General features: G+C 40.3%; 1 protein-coding gene across 1 annotated transcript; it reads left to right on the top strand.

The window, feature by feature from the left end:
• Nucleotides 1-9,772: 9,772 nt before the first annotated feature.
• Nucleotides 9,773-12,803, top strand: LOC124934411 (protein NYNRIN-like). The gene is made up of 2 exons (XM_047474942.1): nt 9,773-9,905; nt 10,033-12,803. The coding sequence occupies exons 1-2, from the start codon at nt 9,773-9,775 to the stop codon at nt 12,801-12,803; spliced, it is 2,904 nt and encodes a 967-aa protein (XP_047330898.1).
• Nucleotides 12,804-20,843: the final 8,040 nt, after the last annotated feature.

The raw sequence follows: 20,843 nt of genomic DNA on the forward strand, positions 1-20,843 counted from the left end.
AACTCAAATTGGCTTTCTACAGCCGACCTTCGAGCACTATAAATACTCCCCTACCCCTCTACTACCAATCCATCAAACAATAACCAGGAATTATACATCAATTCAATCCAATTGAAGACCTGCAAAATCCGGCGAAGAACAGTTTTTTTCAAAACTTTCTCCAGCGAGCCAAGCTTCGATCCAGGCTTCTAGATCACTTCCAACAACTCCCAGGAATGTTTTCCAGCTATTGGTATGAATCCAGAAGCTTTGAATATTGATTTGTAATTGAAAATTTTAAATTTCTTCAAAATTTCTTGTTTGATCACTTTGGTCGTGTTCTTATGCTTGATTGTATGATTTCTTTGTACAGAATCATTATATATATCATGTGTAAGCTTTTTGTTGAAAAAAAAACCGATCAAATCAACCTAGAACAGAATTTTGCAAAAATTAGTTTGAAAATTTGATTTTTTGAAATGTTGTGTTCTTGGTTTAAACTTGGATTTGTTGATCCAGATTGTTGTTATATATGTTTATAAACATGTTTGTATCATTTCCAAACAACTATAATCAAGTTTTGATCATGTTTGATCAAAATTGAAATTTGAGAAAAATGCTTGAAAATTTGAATTTCAAAACTTTGTGTTCTTGCTTTTAATCTGATTTTGTTGGTTCAATTAGTTGTATTACATGTTTGTATACATGATTAGATGATTTATAAGTAACTGTAATCATGTTTTGATCATGTTTGATCAAATTGAAATTTTGGAAAAAAAGGTTAAAATTCTGGATTTTTGAAATCTCATGTTCTTACTTCTAAGATGGATTTATTGATTCAATTAGTAGCTATACATGATTCCTAACATGTAGGGATGAATTTCAAGTAATTGTTTAACCCTTTTGATCATGTTTGATCAAATTTGGTTTTTGAAAAAGTTAGATTTTGATTCAATCTTCAAAAACCATTTTAATGATGTAATGATGTTCTTGTTTTGGTATGGATCAACTATATTCATCTTCTATAAAAGCCTGGAGCTGACCAGTTTCCCGAGCGAATGGAATGAAATCAAAGAAGTAGCACTACTCAAAGCCAAAGGAAATAGATTTGCAACAAGCGTGTTCAAGTGTGGCTTTGGAGCAGTGGTGTATAATATTTGGCAAGAACGAAATGCAAGGGTATATGACAGAACCCACAGGAGCATTGACGAGTTATGGAAAGATATTGTATCGGATTGCAGCGCCCTCACGGAAACGTGGAGAAGAATTCCAAGCACGGAGCAGAACTGGAATATCTGTAGGAACTGGAATTTACCGTTTTTTAAACTCACTAGAATTGAAAGAATTGTAAACAAATAATTCATTTACATTTTTAGCTTTTTAGCTTTTATTCAGAATGTTACGACTTCAAAATCATTCTAGGCCTGTCTAGAATGATCTCTTAAACTCGTGGTTTTTTTTCCCGTTTTTGGGAATTTTTAATAAAATGACGCTAAGTCGTTTTTCCCAAAAAAAAAACTATATTCATCATTTCAAAGCTAATGGAACAAAAATCAGGCCTTGAAATGGCCTAATTTAAAAGATCCCAAAATTTGACCTAGAAATGGTGTTTTAAAATTGATCCTCTTAGGATTTTCAAAATCGTGATTTATGTTAGGGCTTTTGTTCTTCATGATCATATGAACCTACTGCAACTTACGGATTGTGATTTGGACATCCCAATCAAAAGTTATGAACTTCTGAAGTTTCGGACCAAAACAAGAACACCGGGCCCAGGAATTTTGCCTTCGGGCCGAAAAAAACAGGCAAGGACCGAGCCGCGCGACCGAGGAAACCGCCCAGGACCGTGCCACCCGACCTAGAAAGTTGTCTTAGGGCCGACAAAACTAGCCTAGACCTAATTAACCTAGGACAAACCTTGCCACTTGACCTAGGATTGATATTAACACCTAACCTAGGACTAACAACTAAACCTAGCCTAGGTCAAACCCTAGCCCTAGCCTAGTATCAAACCCCCAATTAACCTTAGACCATTATAGCCCTAGGCCTAAGTCCGAACCCTTACTCAAAATTGAACCTCTACAACCTTACTAAGCCCAAATTGACCAGATCAGACTCGAACCTAGGGTTTAATCCTTAGGCCCGTTTGGTTCCAATTTTCAAAAAAATCCAAAACTATTTTGGAACCAAGCCCCCATTTTCTAAAAAAAAATGGTATTTTCAAGGTCATAAAGTAATTCTCAAAATTCTCTGGGATGTTTCCCAAAGAAATTTTCTTTTGTTAGGTCTTGTTTGGTTATACTCTCTAACATCTTTTTCTGATATTTTCAGGTTTTGTAAAATCTGAACCCCAACGCAACAGGTACACACCTCCTTTAAATAATTTTGTACAATTATTTAAAGTTTATCCTCATTTAGGACCCCTGGACTACTAATTAAAGATAAGGAATGTTATAATTAGATTTATAGAAGCCAGACTTGGTCTATTTTAGAAGGATTTTGAAAACCGTCCTTAGGAGGGCGCAAATGACATAGCGCGAAAGCCCTTTCCCGAGCGTAAACAGACAACGAACCACTTTTTTTTAGAAACTCTGGTATAAATACGTTTGTACACGTATCATTTTATTGATTTTCATAAAATCTCTTGGCGACTCTGATTTTCAAATGAATAATCTTTAAATTGATTATGTTTAATTAATTTAAATCAGGCCAGGTTAAATTGTTATTCAGCCTCCTAGATTATTAATGTTTGAACAAAAGATTAATTATTTTACATAATTAATTTATTACTGCTCCAGGTATTCTCAAAATCTTTTAAAATTTAAATGTTTCATTTTAAAAGATGCCTGGTACGCAAACCAAGGTTGAAATCATTGAACCTCGAGCTGCCTCGCGGTAGTCCTTCCATATTGCCACGTGTCTCACAAACACGTGATAAGCTATGGAACGGGACATAGACCGGGGGGGGAAATAAAACGGTGTTACAACTTTCTTGGCGACTCTACTGGGGACCTTTGTTATTTTAAAAATGAATAAAATAGACAAAGTTCTGGCTATTTATAAATTGATATTTATAACATTCCACTCTCACAATAGTCCACCTCATGGGGTCCATCACTCCAACAGGTACTTAGGTTTTATCTTATACTTAACTTTTACCCTAATACTTGCCTCAGATGGGTACATCACCCAGACTTACGTGAAGGAGTACTAGGTCGGAATTCTGTACTCCTATAATTACGTGAAGACCGATCATACCGGTCTGTGACCGAGAGATGTTGCGTGAGGAAAGACTAGGAACCCGGAGTGGATCCCTTCTGTCGGCTTTGATACATCCTCCGGGATGCGATCTTAGCGATGGTGGGGAGAGATTCCCACCCAAACCTCGACAGAAAACTTTAGCACACAAAACCTGGTTACTCTATCCAACCGTTGTTTGGACGTGCCCAAACAACAAGGCCTCGACAAGTCAACTCAGTACGTGCTTATTTATTTTACATGCATACGTTTATAATAGATATACTTAAACATCTCTAAGCATGTTTTCTTTCATCAAAATCACTCGACATGTTTGTCAAAGTTGATTGTGTTCGCAGAATGGCCCTATTAGACAACGAGGACCTCTCCATGTGGACTCACCACTTCAATGAGTATCTGTGGTACTATGACTCCTTTGGGATCAACACCGCTCTCAACTATACTAATCACCGCCTCCACCATGGCTTCATGATGGATATGCAACGCAGATGGGATCCGGTGCACCGCGCCTTTATACTAGGGGATCGCCAGATTTGCCCAACAATTGAGGAGTTCAAGGCCATCATGATGATCAGAAGCAAGAACATCCTAAGGCTCAAACCCTCGGCCGAAGCCATGTCTCTCAGACAACTCCTCCAAGATGAGCTGGGCTACACGAAAACCGTGGCAAACAAAATCCTCGCTAGAAATCACTTGGACTTTCCTCGCTGGGTCAAAGTGGCAACCCAAAATGGAGAAATCCCTCCACTAAGCTTCAGCGCTTCTTTACTCACCATGTCCATTATGGTAGCTCACTTCCTCCTTGCTCCTTCGAGCAATCGCCCTCCATCCGCAAGGATCCTAGAAGTGGTCTATAATCTTAGAGGTGGAAATAAAGATCCCTCTGGGATCATTCTGGCAGAGACACTGATGGGTCTCAACGAGTCATACTACTCCTACTCTCTCAATCAAAGGGGAGCTCCTATCATCCTCTACATCTGGCTCCTAAAGAAGATGGAGCGTATTCCTCCTCCACTTCCTGGAAACGTGATGGGTACTGCCCTCCAGAATCGACGCTTCAGGCACATCAAACCAGAGCTCCCTGTCCACGATGATGATCCCATTCGAGAGCTTCTTCCATGGTATGGTATTAAGAAGATGGTCCATCTGATGAGCGACCAACCCATCATCATACTCATGGGCCTCGAGTGTATTACTTCATACTACACCAGTGAACTGTTTAAATAGTTCGGGCGCGAATGCATGCCCCCTTGCCTTGACTGCGTGGTAGCCATAGATAGGCCAATCCAGCACAATGACTTTGCCGACTATCTGGATCTTTGGAATGATTGCGTCAAAATGGGAATCCCTAAAGATCGCAAGGACTACATCGACCAGATCATGGACGAATTCCACCTCCAACAAACAGAAGCAGAAAGTGAAGGTTCTGTTACCTCCACTCGCTGTAGTCGAACTCGCTCCCCCTGAAGAGGAGCCCCAAGTTTCACCCTTTTTGCACAAAGCGGCCTAGTATAGTCAACTAGACAAACCCTAAAGAACTCCGAAATTTTGAAATGTAACATCGGAAGTTCTTTCTTTTGAAAGCAAATATGTATAAAACTTTACGGGATGTTTATCTATATGTCATGTTGTTTGCATACGCATTTGTTTTTGTTGTTATATTTGCAATACCTTCTCTCTCCTACTGTCACAGTCAACCACGATGTCCATGTTGACGGATGCCGAGTTGCTCCCTTGGGCGAAGCACTTTTGTGAAAATCGGTGGTACTTCGAAGACTACGGTCTCAATCCTATCCTGAAGCTTCTGAAGTACGAAGTCAACCCCAACTTCATGATGGAAATGCAACAAAGGTGGAATCCTGATCAAAGAACCTACGTACTCGGTAGCAAGATCATGTGCCCCACTATAGAAGAATTCCGGGCTATTCTCATGATAGATAACAAGAATGTCATACACCTAAAGCCATTCCTAGACTCGATGTCTATCGGAAGACTTCTACAAAAAGAGTACGACTACTCTGAAGAAACCTCTGATGCCATCATCTCTGGCATGAGCATCAACTTTCGGGCTTGGGCTGAACTAGAGATCAAGGACGGAGAAGTCCCAATAAAAGCAGGATCATCCATAATCACGATGTCTATCCTACTTGCTCACTACTTCATCAGGCCAGCGAACGACGATCCTTCCTCAAGGATCATCGAGGTGGCACATCAGTTGCGGAAAGGCAATAAAGATCCTTCTGGCATTATACTGGCAGAAACACTCATGGGTCTGAATAGCTCATATCGATCTCCCACCATGAGTAAGAGGGGCTCTCCCTTGATCCTATACATATGGCTGCTTGACAAGCTCAAGCGTCTACCGCCAGTCCTATCCGGAAATACTCTGTCTCCCTTTGTTCAATACCAAAGAATGAGGGAAGCTCTCTATGAAATCCCGATACTAGATGATAATGAAACATGGGACATCCTTCCCTGGTACCCCATCAAGAAGATGATCTTCATGATGAACGACAAGGCGCTTGTCCTCCTCCTGGGTTTAGAATGGATCACCTACTACTATACCCATGAACTATTCAAACAGTTTGGATACAGCCATGTCGAACCTGCTATTGCAACAGACAGACCTATAACCCGAAGACTCCACGCAGAGTACCTCGGTCAGTGGCACGATGCCTTCCAGCTCAATGTCATGACAAGACGAAGAAAATACCAGGATCTTATCACCAACCAGTATGAGAGAGCTCACCAAGCTGAAGTAGAGGAGAATGCTCATATCGAACCAGACTATGTCTGGACTTAAGAAGTTTCGCTTTCATCTGGGACTTTTTCCTATTTAGACTCTTTTGTAAAATATAAATAAGAGTCTCTCTGTAACAAACGCTACCAGTATGTTTATATACAGCTCTATGTTTGTCTATTTGATCATGAATGAAATCCTTGCTTTCCTAAATTCATGTCTCGCATTTTGCATTTGTATCGTACTACATCTACAAAGCTTCATCTATCTCTATCTTCTTAACAGTGCACCAGTCACTTTCGTGCAAGTACGGCCCCACGAAAAAGAGATTCAAGAACCGGACGTTTTGTACGCTAAGTCATGGCCGAAGGAACTCCAAAAAGCATTAAGGACACAGTATCCCCGACTGAGTTTGCTGAGATGAAAGCTACTCTTCAGCAAGTCACTGAACAGTTGGCAATATTAACGAGCTTGATGACTAATCCTGTCATCCCAGCCCCGGAGCAGCCATCCTCGTCACGACAGCCGCCACTAGTTATGCCTATTGCCACTCCGATCAGGATCAATCCTCAGAATCGTCGCGTGGAAGAAGCCTCTCTCTATGAAGAGCCTCATGAAGATGATAACAGGTCAGCAAGGACTCAGCCAGAAGTTGTTGACAACCCTAATGCCCAAGAAGGGGCAAACCCTTCGATCATCCCTCCTATGGAATACGAGATCCAAATGGCTCAATTGAATGCTAACCAGGCCAAGTTCCAAGAGCAACTCAATCAATTGACCAAAGGCAGTTTGGATGAACACCATGATTGGAAAAATGCCATGAAAACTGCCGAACGAGCAATGATCCCTTTTGGGATAAAGCTACCTTCTCTATGAAAGTATGTAGGCAAGACTGACCCTGCTGCTTTCTTCCAGATATACATCATGGCCATGACATCTTTATATTTGGGAGAATCGACAGTCCTCCATCTATTTCCCCAGTATTTAGATGGTGCGGCCCTACGTTGGTATCACCAAAAGAAGATAGTTTATTTTCAGACTATCGACGAACTCGCGTCTGCCTTCATAGAACGTTTCAGCATGCATCTCAGCTTAGAACAGCCAGAGAAGAAGCTCAAGAATGTCAAGCAAGGCGAAAACGAAAAATTCGCGGTCTTTATCGAACGGTGGAAAGCGGTTGCTGAAGAGATTGATTCCCTGCCTAGCGAACAAAGACAAATCGACATGATTCTGGATAATGTTAACGGTCGATATTATGTTGGATTCGCCGTAAAGACTTTCCAAAACATGAAAAAGCTCCTTAAAACAGGTAGTAACCTCGACGAAGCCTTTGATAAGGAAAGGAAAGAGGGTAAAACCGTAAAGGCCTATGCTACTCCTCCACGACCTCAGAGGAAGGACAAAACCGAAGTTCACCAGGTCACAACTGCCTGGCAGGCCCCTACTCCTCCTAAGCCCAGTCCAAGCAAACCGGTATTGGCCAAAACAAATGTCCTGACGACGCCTAAGCTGCCAATTCCGAGGGTCCCAAGACCTCCCAGAACTTTTGATGATCTAGGCATGACCTTGAGTCAAGCTTTTACCCTCCTTCATCAGAGGAACCTCATCAAGCCTTTAGCTCCTCGAGAAGGGGTAGAGTCCCTTGGTAAGTTTGAAGGGGCATGGTGCGCATATCATCAAATGAAGGGGCACTCTACTGATAATTGTAGTGCCCTTAAACATCAGTGTCAAGACCTGATTGATCAGAAAATCATTCCTAAACCCGAAATCACGAGCAATCCATTGCCTGATCATCAGGTCAACCTGATTTCTGCCAACGAACCGGTTAACCCTCTAGAGGTTAATATGATCAACCCATGGCCCAAAAAGGAGGACCGAGTAGCTCCACATCCGCCGGTAATCCCTCGAAATTAGTGGATTATTGACAACCCCGATTCAAGCGCTCCCAAGATAGCACAACGAGAAGTTTTAGCAACCCAGAGCGGAGCCGACTTCCAGCCCAGTTTCATGAAAACAACCCCTGCAGTCAATCTTCCCTGCCCATCTAACGATCCAAGAAGGGAAAACGAGCCCAAAGCTTTAAATCCTGGTGATAGTCTTCTTGCTCAGCTCAAGAAGACTAATGCCAACATTTCCATCTAGGAAATCCTTATGTATTCTATCGAACACAGGCAAGCTGTTCTGAATGAGCTAAGTCAGGCCAGTATACCAGCCAACACGACTCCAGAAGAGTTGGTTGGTATCATCTTATCAACTCCTCAAATCAACATGATAGGGTTCGAGGACAAAGACCTACCTGCTCCCGATGAACCCCATGTTAAGGCTCTTTATATTTCTGTAAAAATGGCTGATAAAGTCATTCCTATGACTCTAATCGACAATGGTTCATCATTGAACATATGTCCCTGGAAGACTCTCCAAGAGCTCGACATTTCTACTGATAAAGTCCTCCCCTCAGACCTGTGCATCCGTGGCTTTGACAATTCTCGTCGAGAGATTATGGGCAGCTACCTAACAACGATCTACGTAGCTGATGTACCTTTTGAGGTAGAATTCTACGTAATCAACATGCGACCATCGTACAACCTAATCTTGGGACGACCCTGGTTACATCAGGCTAAGGCTCTTGCCTCCACCCTGCATCAGAAAATTCGTTTCATGGCTAACGGAAAACTCGTCACCATAGAAGGTGAGAAATACGTCACAGCCATCATCGGTTCAACTCATTCCACTAACCCAGAGATTGAGTTAAGTGGATTCGACATCTGTCCTATATTTAGGCAAGGTTAAGACTCATTTTCCACTCCTGACTTCACTCCCTACAGTGCAATCTCCATGCGTCTCATGCAGAAAATGGGATATTTCCCAGGAATGGGTCTAGGGTCGAATGCTACCGGCATGACTTCCTTCCCCTAGTCTTACTACGACTCAGACAACTTTGGCATCGGTTATACTCCGACAGAGGGCGAGGAATCCAGGAAAGGTAAAATCTTTAAACAATTTATACCTATTCCTCCAACCCTAAATGGACAGTTTGTGCGAGAAGGAAAAACCACATTGTGTTTCGAGTTCCCCGAACCTTTCTTCAACCAAGTTTTACAAACTCGCTCTCTAGGTTTCGAAATCTTTCTAGATTATTCTTTTAATCCTAATTCATCTCTTAATATGATTAGGAAAAGGACTGCTTATTGGCATGAAACCCTGGAAAAGCTTGTCAGAGATCTTTCTCTGACGGACGAGGACGCGGTTGTTGATGAAGACTCTTGTAAGATAAACTCCACAAACCTTCTGACAGTTGATAAAGCTCCTGTAATCAACCTGAGTGTTGATAGCAACATCACACCTCTTTTGGATTGTGAAATAGTGTCTGACGTTGTAATATATAAAGAAGTTTGTAATGACAATCCTGATGAGATGTCATCTTCTTTTTGTAATAAAGCATCCAATAAAACGCCAGAGTACAGTTTCGAATATATGTCAGATAATGATGATGTTTCATTCAACTCTGAATTTAATTTCGAAATGAAAAACTTCTTAGAACACGAGGACGAGATCATTTCCGTAGCCGAGACAACAATCGAAATAAACCTCAATACTCAAGACAATCCTCAAATTGTGTTGATTGGACAGAGCCTGAGTGATAACGAGCGTCATGAGATGATCGAATTACTAAAGACCAACAAGGACGTGTTTGCTTGGTCTTACAAGGATATGCCTGGAGTGGATCCTGCAATCGTTCGACATCAAATTCCCCTTTATCCAGAGGCAAAACCCGTTAAATAAAGGTTAAGACGAATGAAAACCGAGGTTGTCGCCAAGGTTAAAGAAGAGGTCCAGAAACAGTTGGAAGCAAAATTCCTCGAAACTGTGGACTACCCCGCATGGATAGCCAATGTGGTTCCCATCTTGAAGAAGGACGGAAGGATGCGTGTGTGTAGACTACCGCGATTTGAACAAGTCTAGTCCTAAGGATATCTTTCCTTTGCCCCACATTGACATTCTGGTCGATCATGCTGCCGACAATCAGCTCTTGTCTTTCATGGATGGATTCTCAGGATATAACCAAATTTTGATTGCGGAAGAAGATAAAAAAAAGACTACCTTTATCACGGAGGTAGGCACGTTCTGTTTCATGGTCATGCCTTTCGGTCTCAAAAACGCTGGAGCTACCTATCAACGAGCAGTAACGATGATCTTACACGACATGATCCATAAAGAGGTAGAAGTCTACATAGATGACATGATCGTAAAGTCTAAGGATCGACGGGGTCATATTCCCAACTTAGACAAATTCTTGCAAAGAATTCGAAAGTATCGGCTTCGACTGAACCCGAAGAAGTGTGCTTTCGAAGTCACTGCCGGTAAGATGATAGGATTTCTCATCACCCAACGTGGAATAGAAATCGATCCCTCCAAAATCGAGGCCATTACGGCTATGCCTGTACCTCGGAATGAGCAAGAAGTCCGAGGCTTTCTCGGAAAAATCCAGTTTATCAGTCGTTTCATCAGCAAACTAACTCTTACTTGTGATCCTCTTTTTAAGCTACTGAAAAAGGATCAGAAATTCCAATGGGATGACACTTGTCAACAAGCTTTTGACAAAATCAAAGACTATCAAAAATCACCACCGGTCCTTATGCCTCCAAGGTCCGGTATCCCTTTAATTCTCTATCTCACAGTGACAGACTCGGCTATGGGTAGCTTGTTGGCTCAAGAAAACAAGGATAAGGTCGAGACTGCCGTCTACTACCCAAGCAAGAGAATGACAGGGTACGAATTGAACTATTCAACACCCGAGAAAGTGTGTTGGGCACTCGCATGGGTCACCAAAAGACTAAGACATTATATGCAAGCCCACCCCATCAAGTTGGTGTCCAGGCTTGACCCAATCCATTATCTATTTCAACGTACGTTGTTGTCGCCTAGATTCGCTAAATGGATGATGATGATCTCCGAATACGACATCACGTATATGGCTCAAAAATATGTTAAAGGAAGTGCTATTGCGGACTTCCTAGCAGATCAACCTATCATAGTCGAGCCTTCTTTCGAACTCGACTTTCCTGATGACTCCATAATGTCTATAACTTCAGACACATGGAAGTTAATGTTTGATGGAGCCTCCTCCAAGCATGGTTACGGAATTGGAATTCTCTTAATAGATCCCCAAGGAACCTACAATCCCATCTCTATTAAGTTAGAGTATTCTGTAACCAACAATGAGGCTGAGTACGAAGCATGTCTCTCAGGTCTCAAAATCGCATACGAAAGAGGAGCAACTAAATTAGACGTAATCAGCGACTCTAATCTGGTTATATCCCAAGTTAATGGAACATGGCAAGTACGAGGAGAAAATCTCAAACCTTATCACACTCGCCTACTCTGTTTTATCGACAATTTCGATCATGTGTCTTTTGTACACAACCCAAGAAGCCAAAATCGATTTGCCGATGCTTTGGCCACGCTAGCAGCTATGACCCAAATTCCTGTTGGAATTAAGGTCAAACCTCTGAAGATCCGTCAGAAACGAAAATCCGATTTCGAAGTTGGAGTGGTAGCCTCCGTTCAAGTGCCCACTAAACCATGGTTCGATATCCTTCAAAACTACATTGTGTATGGAGAATATCCGTCCCACTTCCGAGCTAAGGAACGAAGAGCCCTGCGCCAGTATTCCACCAACTATGCTTGGATAGCTAATAAGCTATACAGACGATCTTTTGATGGTCAAAACATGCTTTGCGTTAATGGTCCCGAGGCACGAAGGATCATAGAAGAAGTACATGCAGGTGTGTGTGGTCCACACATGAATGGACTCGCCCTTGCTAAGAAAATACTCCGCCTCGGATACTATTGGCAAAACATTGAGCAAGAATGTGTCAGCTATGTGAAAAGTTATCACCAATGCCAAATCTATGCTAATTTAAAGCATACTCCAACACCTCTGCTATACTGCATGACATCACCATGGCCCTTTTCGACATGGGGCATTGATGTCATTGGAAAAATCTATCCCCATGCTTCCAATGGACATGAGTTCATACTCGTAGCCATCGACTATTTCTCTAAATGGGTCGAGGCATCGTCTTATAAGATCCTCAAGTCTACTCAGGTAGCAAAATTCATCCGTGTTAATATCATAGCTAGATACGGAGTACCTCATGCTATTGTCTCGGATAATGGAAGACACTTCCAAGGAAAGGTTTTATCCCTTCTTAAAGAATTCAAGATCGAACATCACAAATCTTCACCTTATCGACCCCAAACCAATGGCGCGGTCGAAGCGGCAAACAAGAATGTGATTAGGATCATCAAGAAGATGACCAACACATATAAGGATTGGCATGAAAAGCTTCCATTCACCTTATGGGGATATCGTACGACTGCTCGAGCATCGACAGACGAGACTCCCTATTCTCTAGTTTACGACATGGATGCCGTACAACCCATCGAGATTGAAATCCCCACACTGAGAATCCTATTGGAATCTCACGTTGTTGAAGAAGATTGGGTAAAAGCTCGATACGACCAGTTGACATTGATGGAAGACCATAGGTTGGATGCGTTATGCAAAACCCAGGCTTACCAGAAACGAATGGCCGATACCTTTAATAGAAAGGTCAAACCCAGAAACCTAAAAGAAGGTGACCTAGTGCTCAAAGTAACCCGCGAACTGTTAGACCCTAGGGGCAAGTTCCGACCACGATGGGAAGGTCCCTTCCTCATCAAGAAAATCCTCTCTAGAGGTGCGGTTCGCCTTTCAACAGTTGAAGGCGAAGAATTTGTTGCTCCTAGCAATCTAGATGCCCTAAAACGATATTATGTCTAATATCGTTTCGCGCAACGGCTCTAATCTAGCCTTAGTAGGATTACAACGGCTCTGATCTAGCCTTAGTAGGATCACGACGGCTCTCGATCCAGCCTTACCAGGATTAAGTCCTCTTGGACCAACCAACCTCCAGTGGTGTATGTCTATGCCATAACTACCATCAGTTAGTCCCCAGATAAGAGTGGATTAATTGACCTCTAGTCTTGTCCTCTAAAGGACTAATCGAAGCTCTAGTCTTGTTAGACATTTCCCCAACAGTTAGTCCCCAACTGAGAGTGGACTAATCAACCACTAGTATTGTATTACTACGTTGGAAATCCCCAGCTAGTCCTCAACTTGGAGTGAACTAGTCGACCTCTAGTTTTGTACAACTATGTCATCATCAACAGTGGGAGAACTACGTGAGACCTGATTCTTCCAAAGAAAATAAAAGAATATATCAAGAACAAATGGAAGATACGTAGGAAACCTTTGTACATGTCCGGTCTCAATGAGCTCAGTAAGCTCTAGAAGCTCAGTAAGCTCAAGATGCTCAAACTCAAAATAAATGAACTATTTCTAGTTCTATCCCCACAGGGTCTGAGGACAGTGGGAACCCTGGTTCTTTCTACCAATTGGTGATAAGGATTTTAGGAAATAAGTAAGGGCGAAAGTCAAGGGCATTTCCTTTAACCAAACTATGATTGATCTCCCGAATCAAAACCCCGAGTTTCCAGAAAACTTCTATCGATGGATATCCTTAATAAGCTTGTTTTCGTGTTATGCGATTATCCAGAAAACTAACCCTCAAGGGAAGGCTTTTGAAAAAGAAATGGAATAAAACCCCAAAAGCCAAGCCAAAGCCGCAATTTGAGAAAGGACGTCTCATTCCCCTTTGTATAAGAGAACAGAGAGAACTAGACTCAAGGCTCCAAAAAAATATATATCTACAAAAAAAAATCCCCTGCAGATTAGGGTAAAGTCATTGTCCATACTCACTCGGGCGGCTGTCCCGATGACTATCGCAAGAGTAGAACGTGTCGATACCCACAGGGACCAAAAAATAGAAAATACTCCCGTGTAGGTTGAGGTGTTGAAATCACCGTTTATGCTCACTCGGGCGGCTGTCCCGATGTCTATCGCAAGAGCAAAACGTATCGATTCCACCAGATACACCCCGGTAGTTAAAAACAAAAAGAAGAGAAAAATTCCCCAACCGGAAAGTTGAAACTCTCTCTATGATGATACACGGAATAATCGAACTTTCGAAGAATTGCGGCCCACGGCAATAGCAAACAAAAATATAATTGAACATGATTCTCATGGTTACCTTCCCCGCAAGTTAATATCTTGGATAATCGTCTGCACGAGAGCGAATTTATCATCCATATCTTAATATAGGAGAATAAGGAGCTCGAGATCTTTTAGAAATGAGACAATCTCTTTCAACACAGGAATGCTCATGTCTTAGCCCCGATCACGTTTCGAATCCAAGTCACCCTATTACGTAGATAAGACCAGAGTTTCTTCTGCTTTCAAACCTTGTCCGAGACATAATTAAGAATAGTTTGTTCCCCCAACAACCTTTATTAAAGCTCTCCACCTTATAGAGTGATAAAACAACTGGTCAATGTGTCAACTAGGTTATGAAGAACACTTTATAAATCCAAAGGAAAAAAGTTCATGTTAAACCATTCCCTTAACTCCCCAAAGGGTCGACAATTTCACCTAGCTGTGAAGGACCCTTCGCAAGGCCAAAGGAAAAACTCTATGGGAAGCTCCCTGAGTGTTAAATCCCCACAGAATCAACGGTTTTAATCCAGTTGAGAAGGACACTTTGTTAGGCCCAAGAAAGATAAGTTGACGATTATGACAACTCCTCTCGTAAGCAATCCCCAGAGGAAGCAAAAGGTTCAATCAAATGTGAAGGTCACTTCGTACAAGACTTATCTAAAGCCCTAGTTAATAGTCACATAAGATCATTGTCGTGATCTATATAGGTTATTGTCATAACCTATCCCCAATAGATTGGTGTCCACATATGGGTTATTGTTATAACCCATCCCCAACAGGTTGGAGACCATCAGGGTTATGGTTCTAACCCACTCCCCTCGGAGCAAATGTGATCGTGTATCCCCGGCAAGAGTAAGCCCTATCTCTTGATAGGTATCTGTATCAGTCATTGCCATGACCACTCCCCACTAGAGTGATTGTTGTCACTCATCTTGTCTATAGGTTATTGTTATAACTTATATCCTCGACACGATAGTAATCATACCCATAAAGTGATGAATGCTACAGTCCCCACGACAGCGTGATTGTTATCACCACCCAACGTGATTGTTGTCACGTCATCTAGAAGGTCTTCCTTCATCCTCAACGGAGAATTCTCTACATTCCCGATAAAGGTCCTAGTTGTGGATATCATCTCTTATAGTAAGTCCTATCGTATTACAGGCATCCTCGAGAGTCATTGTAATGACTACTCTCTAGTAGTGGATTCCATTTGTTGATGGACGCGGTATGATTGTTATTATTATCCCCGAGAGTTGTACCTCTATCCCCGTGGGATTGTATTCCCAAGAGAGCATTCGTCATGAGAGTCATACCTCCCGATAGGTAGTCTTGCTGACATGAGACTCCTCCCCACAAAGAGTTTTTTTAAATCCTCAGGTGAGTCATATTTGTTGATAGGCATCATTAGTCATTGTTATGACATGATTATTATAGTAATCCATCCCCATTTGGAGTCCCGTTTACTCCCCAACAGGATAAGACTATTGTCGTAGCCTATCCTATGCAATATTTAGTAAATAAGAGAATGAGACATTGTCATGACTCGTCCTCACAACACCTTGTCATCTTCCCGGTGCATGATAAGACTATTGTGATAGTCTATCCCCGATAGAAGACTACAAGCGAAGGAAGATCACATACTCTCCCCAACCATGAGTCATTGTGATGACTCCCCACCAGCAGCCACTACTATCCAGGTTTTATCCTTCTACCTCACTATAGGTTAGGGTGCAAATTTTTATGATCAAACTTCGAACCCACGTTTTCCAAAAACTAACACTGTTTTATTAAAACTCGGTTCGAGAGGAGCATTCTGTAAGCATGAAAATTTGACTAACTCTATTTGCAAAATAATATTATTATGTTTAATAATATTAAAATAATATTTTGGATTTTTATATTCAAAATAACTTGAAAGAAGGAATTAAAACGTAATTAAAGATTAATTATTGTGATAATTAAACCTTAATTAAGAGAACTTTTCAAAATTCTAAAAATAAGTTGAGGATAAAATATTGGTATATATTTTACCCAAATTAGACCAAGGAAGGGGTTAAAAATATTCAATTAGGATTTATTCATGATTTATGTTTAATTCATGACTTAAACCAATTAAATAAAATACCCCAAAATTCCCAAAAATTCCCAAAAAAATAAAATATGATCATAATTGTTAATATGAATCTAGAAATATTTTTTGTGAAATTTTTGGTGAAAAAATGGATTTAAAAGGAATTAAATTCGATTTTTTAATAACCTTTTAAATAAAATTAAAATTGCATAATCATGTGTGGCTAATTTTATGTTTAAACTTTGCAGTAGGATTCTGGACCATCAGATGAGCGCCCAGATCTTATCCGACAGCCCAGAGCGCGCCAGAAATTCAGCTGTAGCAGAACCACGTGCGCGCGCCCGCACCGGATCAACTAACGGGATGGACTAACCCCGTTAGTCAAGACCGCTGACCGCGGACGGAACGCTGACGGCGTCAGGCGAAACGACGTCGTTTCAGCCGTCTTCTTCGCTGGGACGCAGGGGTAGCCGGAATCGCGACCTCGCCGGCGAGTTTCTTCCAGAAGCTCTAACTTCGGCTACAAGCGATCAAATCCGTTGATTTTTTCGCCCACGTGATCCCATCGTCAGCGCCTACGTTTCTCCCTTATCTAGAAGCCTTATCTTCCCCGGGATAAGGCTGCCACGAATTAGGGATAAGAACGCCAACGATCAAAGAAAACTTAAATTGGCTTTCTACAGCCGACCTTCGAGCACTATAAATACTCCCCTACCCCTCTACTACCAATCCATCAAACAATAACCAGGAATTACACATCAATTCAATCCGATTGAAGACCTGCAAAATCCGGCGAAGAACAGTTTTTTTCAAAACTTTCTCCAGCGAGCCAAGCTTCAATCCAGGTTTCTGGATCACTTCCAGCAACTCCCAGGAATGTTTTCCAGCTGTTGGTATGAATCTAGAAGTTTTGAATATTGATTTGTAATTGAAAATTTTAAATTTCTTCAAAATTTCTTGTTTGATCACTTTGGTCGTGTTCTTATGCTTGATTGTATGATTTCTTTGTACAGAATCATTATATATATCATGTGTAAGCTTTTTGTTGAAAAAAAAAACGATCAAATCAACCTAGAACAGAATTTTGCAAAAATCAGTTTGAAAATTTGATTTTTTGAAATGTTGTGTTCTTGGTTTAAACTTGGATTTGTTGATCCAGATTGTTGTTATATATGTTTATAAACATGTTTGAATCATTTCCAAACAACTGTAATCAAGTTTTGATCATGTTTGATCAAAATTGAAATTTGAGAAAAAAGCTTGAAAATTTGAATTTCAAAACTTTGTGTTCTTGCTTTTAATCTGATTTTGTTGGTTCAATTAGTTGTATTACATGTTTGTATACATGATTAGATGATTTATAAGTAACTGTAATCATGTTTTGATCATGTTTGATCAAATTGAAATTTTGGAAAAAAAAGTTAAAAATCTGGATTTTTAGAAATCTCATTATCTTGCTTCTAAGATGGATTTGTTGATTCAATTAGTAGCTATGCATGATTCCTAACATGTAGGGATGAATTTCAAGTAATTGTTTCACCCTTTTGATCATGTTTGATCAAATTTGGTTTTTGAAAAAGTTAGATTTTGATTCAATCTTCAAAAACCATTTTAATGATGTAATGATGTTCTTGTTTTGGTATGGATCAACTATATTCATCATTTCAAAGCTAATGGAACAAAAATCAGGCCTTGAAATGGCCTAATTTAAAAGATCCCAAAATTTGACCTAGAAATGGTGTTTTAAAATTGATCCTCTTAGAATTTTCAAAATCGTGATTTATGTTAGGGCTTTTGTTCTTCATGATCATATGAACCTACTGCAACTTACGGATTGTGATTTGGACATCCCAATTAAAAGTTGTGAACTTCTGAAGTTTCGGACCAAAACAAGAACACCGGGCCCAGGAATTTTGCCTTCGGGCCGAAAAAACAGGCCAGGACCGAGCCGCGCGACCGAGGAAACCGCCCAGGACCGTGCCACCCGACCTAGAAAGTTGTCTTAGGGCCGACAAAACTAGCCTAGACCTAATTAACCTAGGACAAACCTTGCCACTTGACCTAGGATTGATATTAACACCTAACCTAGGACTAACAACTAAACCTAGCCTCATCTTAGCCTAGGTCAAACCCTAGCCCTAGCCTAGTATCAAACCCCCAATTAACCTTAGACCATTATAGCCCTAGGCCTATGTCCGAACCCTTACTCAAAATTGAACCTCTTCAACCTGCTAAGCCCAAATTGACCAGATCAGACTCGAACCTAGGGTTTAATCCTTAGGCCCGTTTGGTTCCAATTTTCAAAAAAAATCCAAAACTATTTTGGAACCAAGCCCCCATTTTCTAAAAAAAAAATGGTATTTTCAAGGTCATAAAGTAATTCTCAAAATTCTCTGGGATGTTTCCCAAAGAAATTTTCTTTTGTTAGGTCTTGTTTGGTTATACTCTCTAACATCTTTTTCTGATATTTTCAGGTTTTGTTAAATCTGAACCCCAACGCAACAGGTACACACCTCCTTTAAATAATTTTGTACAATTATTTAAAGTTTATTCTCATTTAGGACCCCTGGACTACTAATTAAAGATAAGGAATGTTATAATTAGATTTATAGAAGCCAGACTTTGTCTATTTTAGAAGGATTTTGAAAACCGTCCTTAGGCGGGCGCAAAGGACATAGCGCGAAAGCCCTTTCCCGAGCGTAAACAGACAATGAACCACTTTTTTTTAGAAACTCTAGTATAAATACGTTTGTACACGTATCATTTTATTGATTTTCATAAAATCTCTTGACGACTCTGATTTTTAAATGAATAATCTTTAAATTGATTATGTTTAATTGATTTAAATCAGGCCAGGTTAAATTGTTATTCAGCCTCCTAGATTATTAATGTTTGAACAAAAGATTAATTATTTTACATAATTAATTTATTACTGCTCCAGGTATTCTCAAAATCTTTTAAAAATTAAATGTTTCATTTTAAAAGATGCCTGGTACGCAAACCAAGGTTGAAATCATTGAACCTCGAGCTGCCTCGCGGTAGTCCTTCCATATTGCCACGTGTCTCACAAACACGTGATAAGCTATGGAACGGGACATAGACCGGGGGGGAAATAAAACGGTGTTACAGTATTGTTAACAAAAGTCTAAACAAAATGCTCGAATTATACCCAATGCTCTAATTAGACCAAATGCTCGAATTACATCAAATGCTCAAATTACATCAAATGCTCGAATTACATCAAATGCTCGAATTAGACCAATGCTCGAATTATACCCCTAATATTCAGTATTACATAACTAATGATGATAAACCATAATATTCAGTATTACATAACTAATGATGATAAACCGTAATATTCAGTGTTGTTAACAAATCACATGCAACAATATATTCAAGCAACATTGTGTGAGGAAAAACATGTTACAACAATAATGTGAATTGTTTCAACATATTACAACTATCATCACATAGCTCTAAAATATTACAAGAATAACACTTTATGGCTCTAAAATTTGGTGGAACAACCTGACTGCCCACTTTTCTCTATTAAATTTCATCTGATCTGATATGCAATTTTCTAGATCAAGTTTGATAGTCATGTACTCTATATACATTAATACAAAAACGTCACAGTCCCACTTATTTTAGCTTTTGGTACTTCTGGATGTGGAATTCTACGAAATGTTAAAGTCTCCATTGTCATGTTAGGATACCTTGAAATTTGAACTAGAGACACTGTTTTATGAAGAAAGAGTGGCAACATTTGACACATGGGTATCATGAATTCTGCAAAATTGTTGTCATTGAAAATTGACTAATCGCAATCATAAACGTCAATTCTCCATTCTTTCATTCGCAGAACACACATTAGTCAGTGCTTCAAGTCGAGGTTGAGGGGGAAGTAAATGTCATAAACAATGCTCCACCTTATTCTACACCTTCTTCTTCTGCACCACCTTGTCTTCTTTCTTCTCAATCTTATCCACAAACAAATCCTCCTTAATCTCTTGCACATTCTGCATGTCTTCCTTCTTCTCCAAATTATGTAAAAACACATCATCCTTCTTCTCATTGACCACATTGTCTTTATCATTCACACCCTCCACCTTCTCATTCACATCCTTGAATTGGACAAAATGATTGAGATTAGACCAACTGCTCGAATTAGACCAAATGCTCGAATTAGACATACCTCATTCTTCTGCATGTCATCCTTGTCTCTATCATTCACATCCTTCTTCTCATTGACCACATACTTCACATTCTCATTCACATCCTTGAATTAGACAAAATGATTGAGATTAGACCAAATGCTCGAATTAGAACAAATGCTCGAATTAGACAAATGCTCGAATTAAACATACCTCAATATTCTCATTCACCAGCCCATCATCCTCCACCACATCCTCAATCTTCTTCTCCTGCACAAGCCCATCATTGTCTTTTTCATTGTTCTTCTCCACAAGCCCATCCTAAAAATAGACAAAAATGATTGAGATTAGACAAAATGCTTGAATTAGACAAATGCTCGAATTAGACATACCTCAATATTATAATTCACCAGCACATCATCCTCCATCACATCCTCAATCTTCTTCTCCTCTAAAAGCACATCATTGTCTTTTTCATTGATCTTCTCCATAAGCCCATCCTAAAAAAAGACAAAATGATTGAGATTAGACCAAATGCTC

This window comes from Impatiens glandulifera, chromosome 1, assembly GCF_907164915.1.
Source record: "Impatiens glandulifera chromosome 1, dImpGla2.1, whole genome shotgun sequence".
Taxonomy (NCBI): domain Eukaryota; kingdom Viridiplantae; phylum Streptophyta; class Magnoliopsida; order Ericales; family Balsaminaceae; genus Impatiens; species Impatiens glandulifera.

Excerpts from the sequence above, each read along its gene's own strand:
- LOC124934411 (XM_047474942.1), top strand. The coding sequence starts at position 9,773 with ATGAAAACCGAGGTTGTCGCCAAGGTTAAAGAAGAGGTCCAGAAACAG. Across the intron at positions 9,906-10,032 it reads GAAGAAGGACGGAAGGATGC|GATATAACCAAATTTTGATT; the intron begins GTGTGTGTAGAC and ends ATGGATTCTCAG.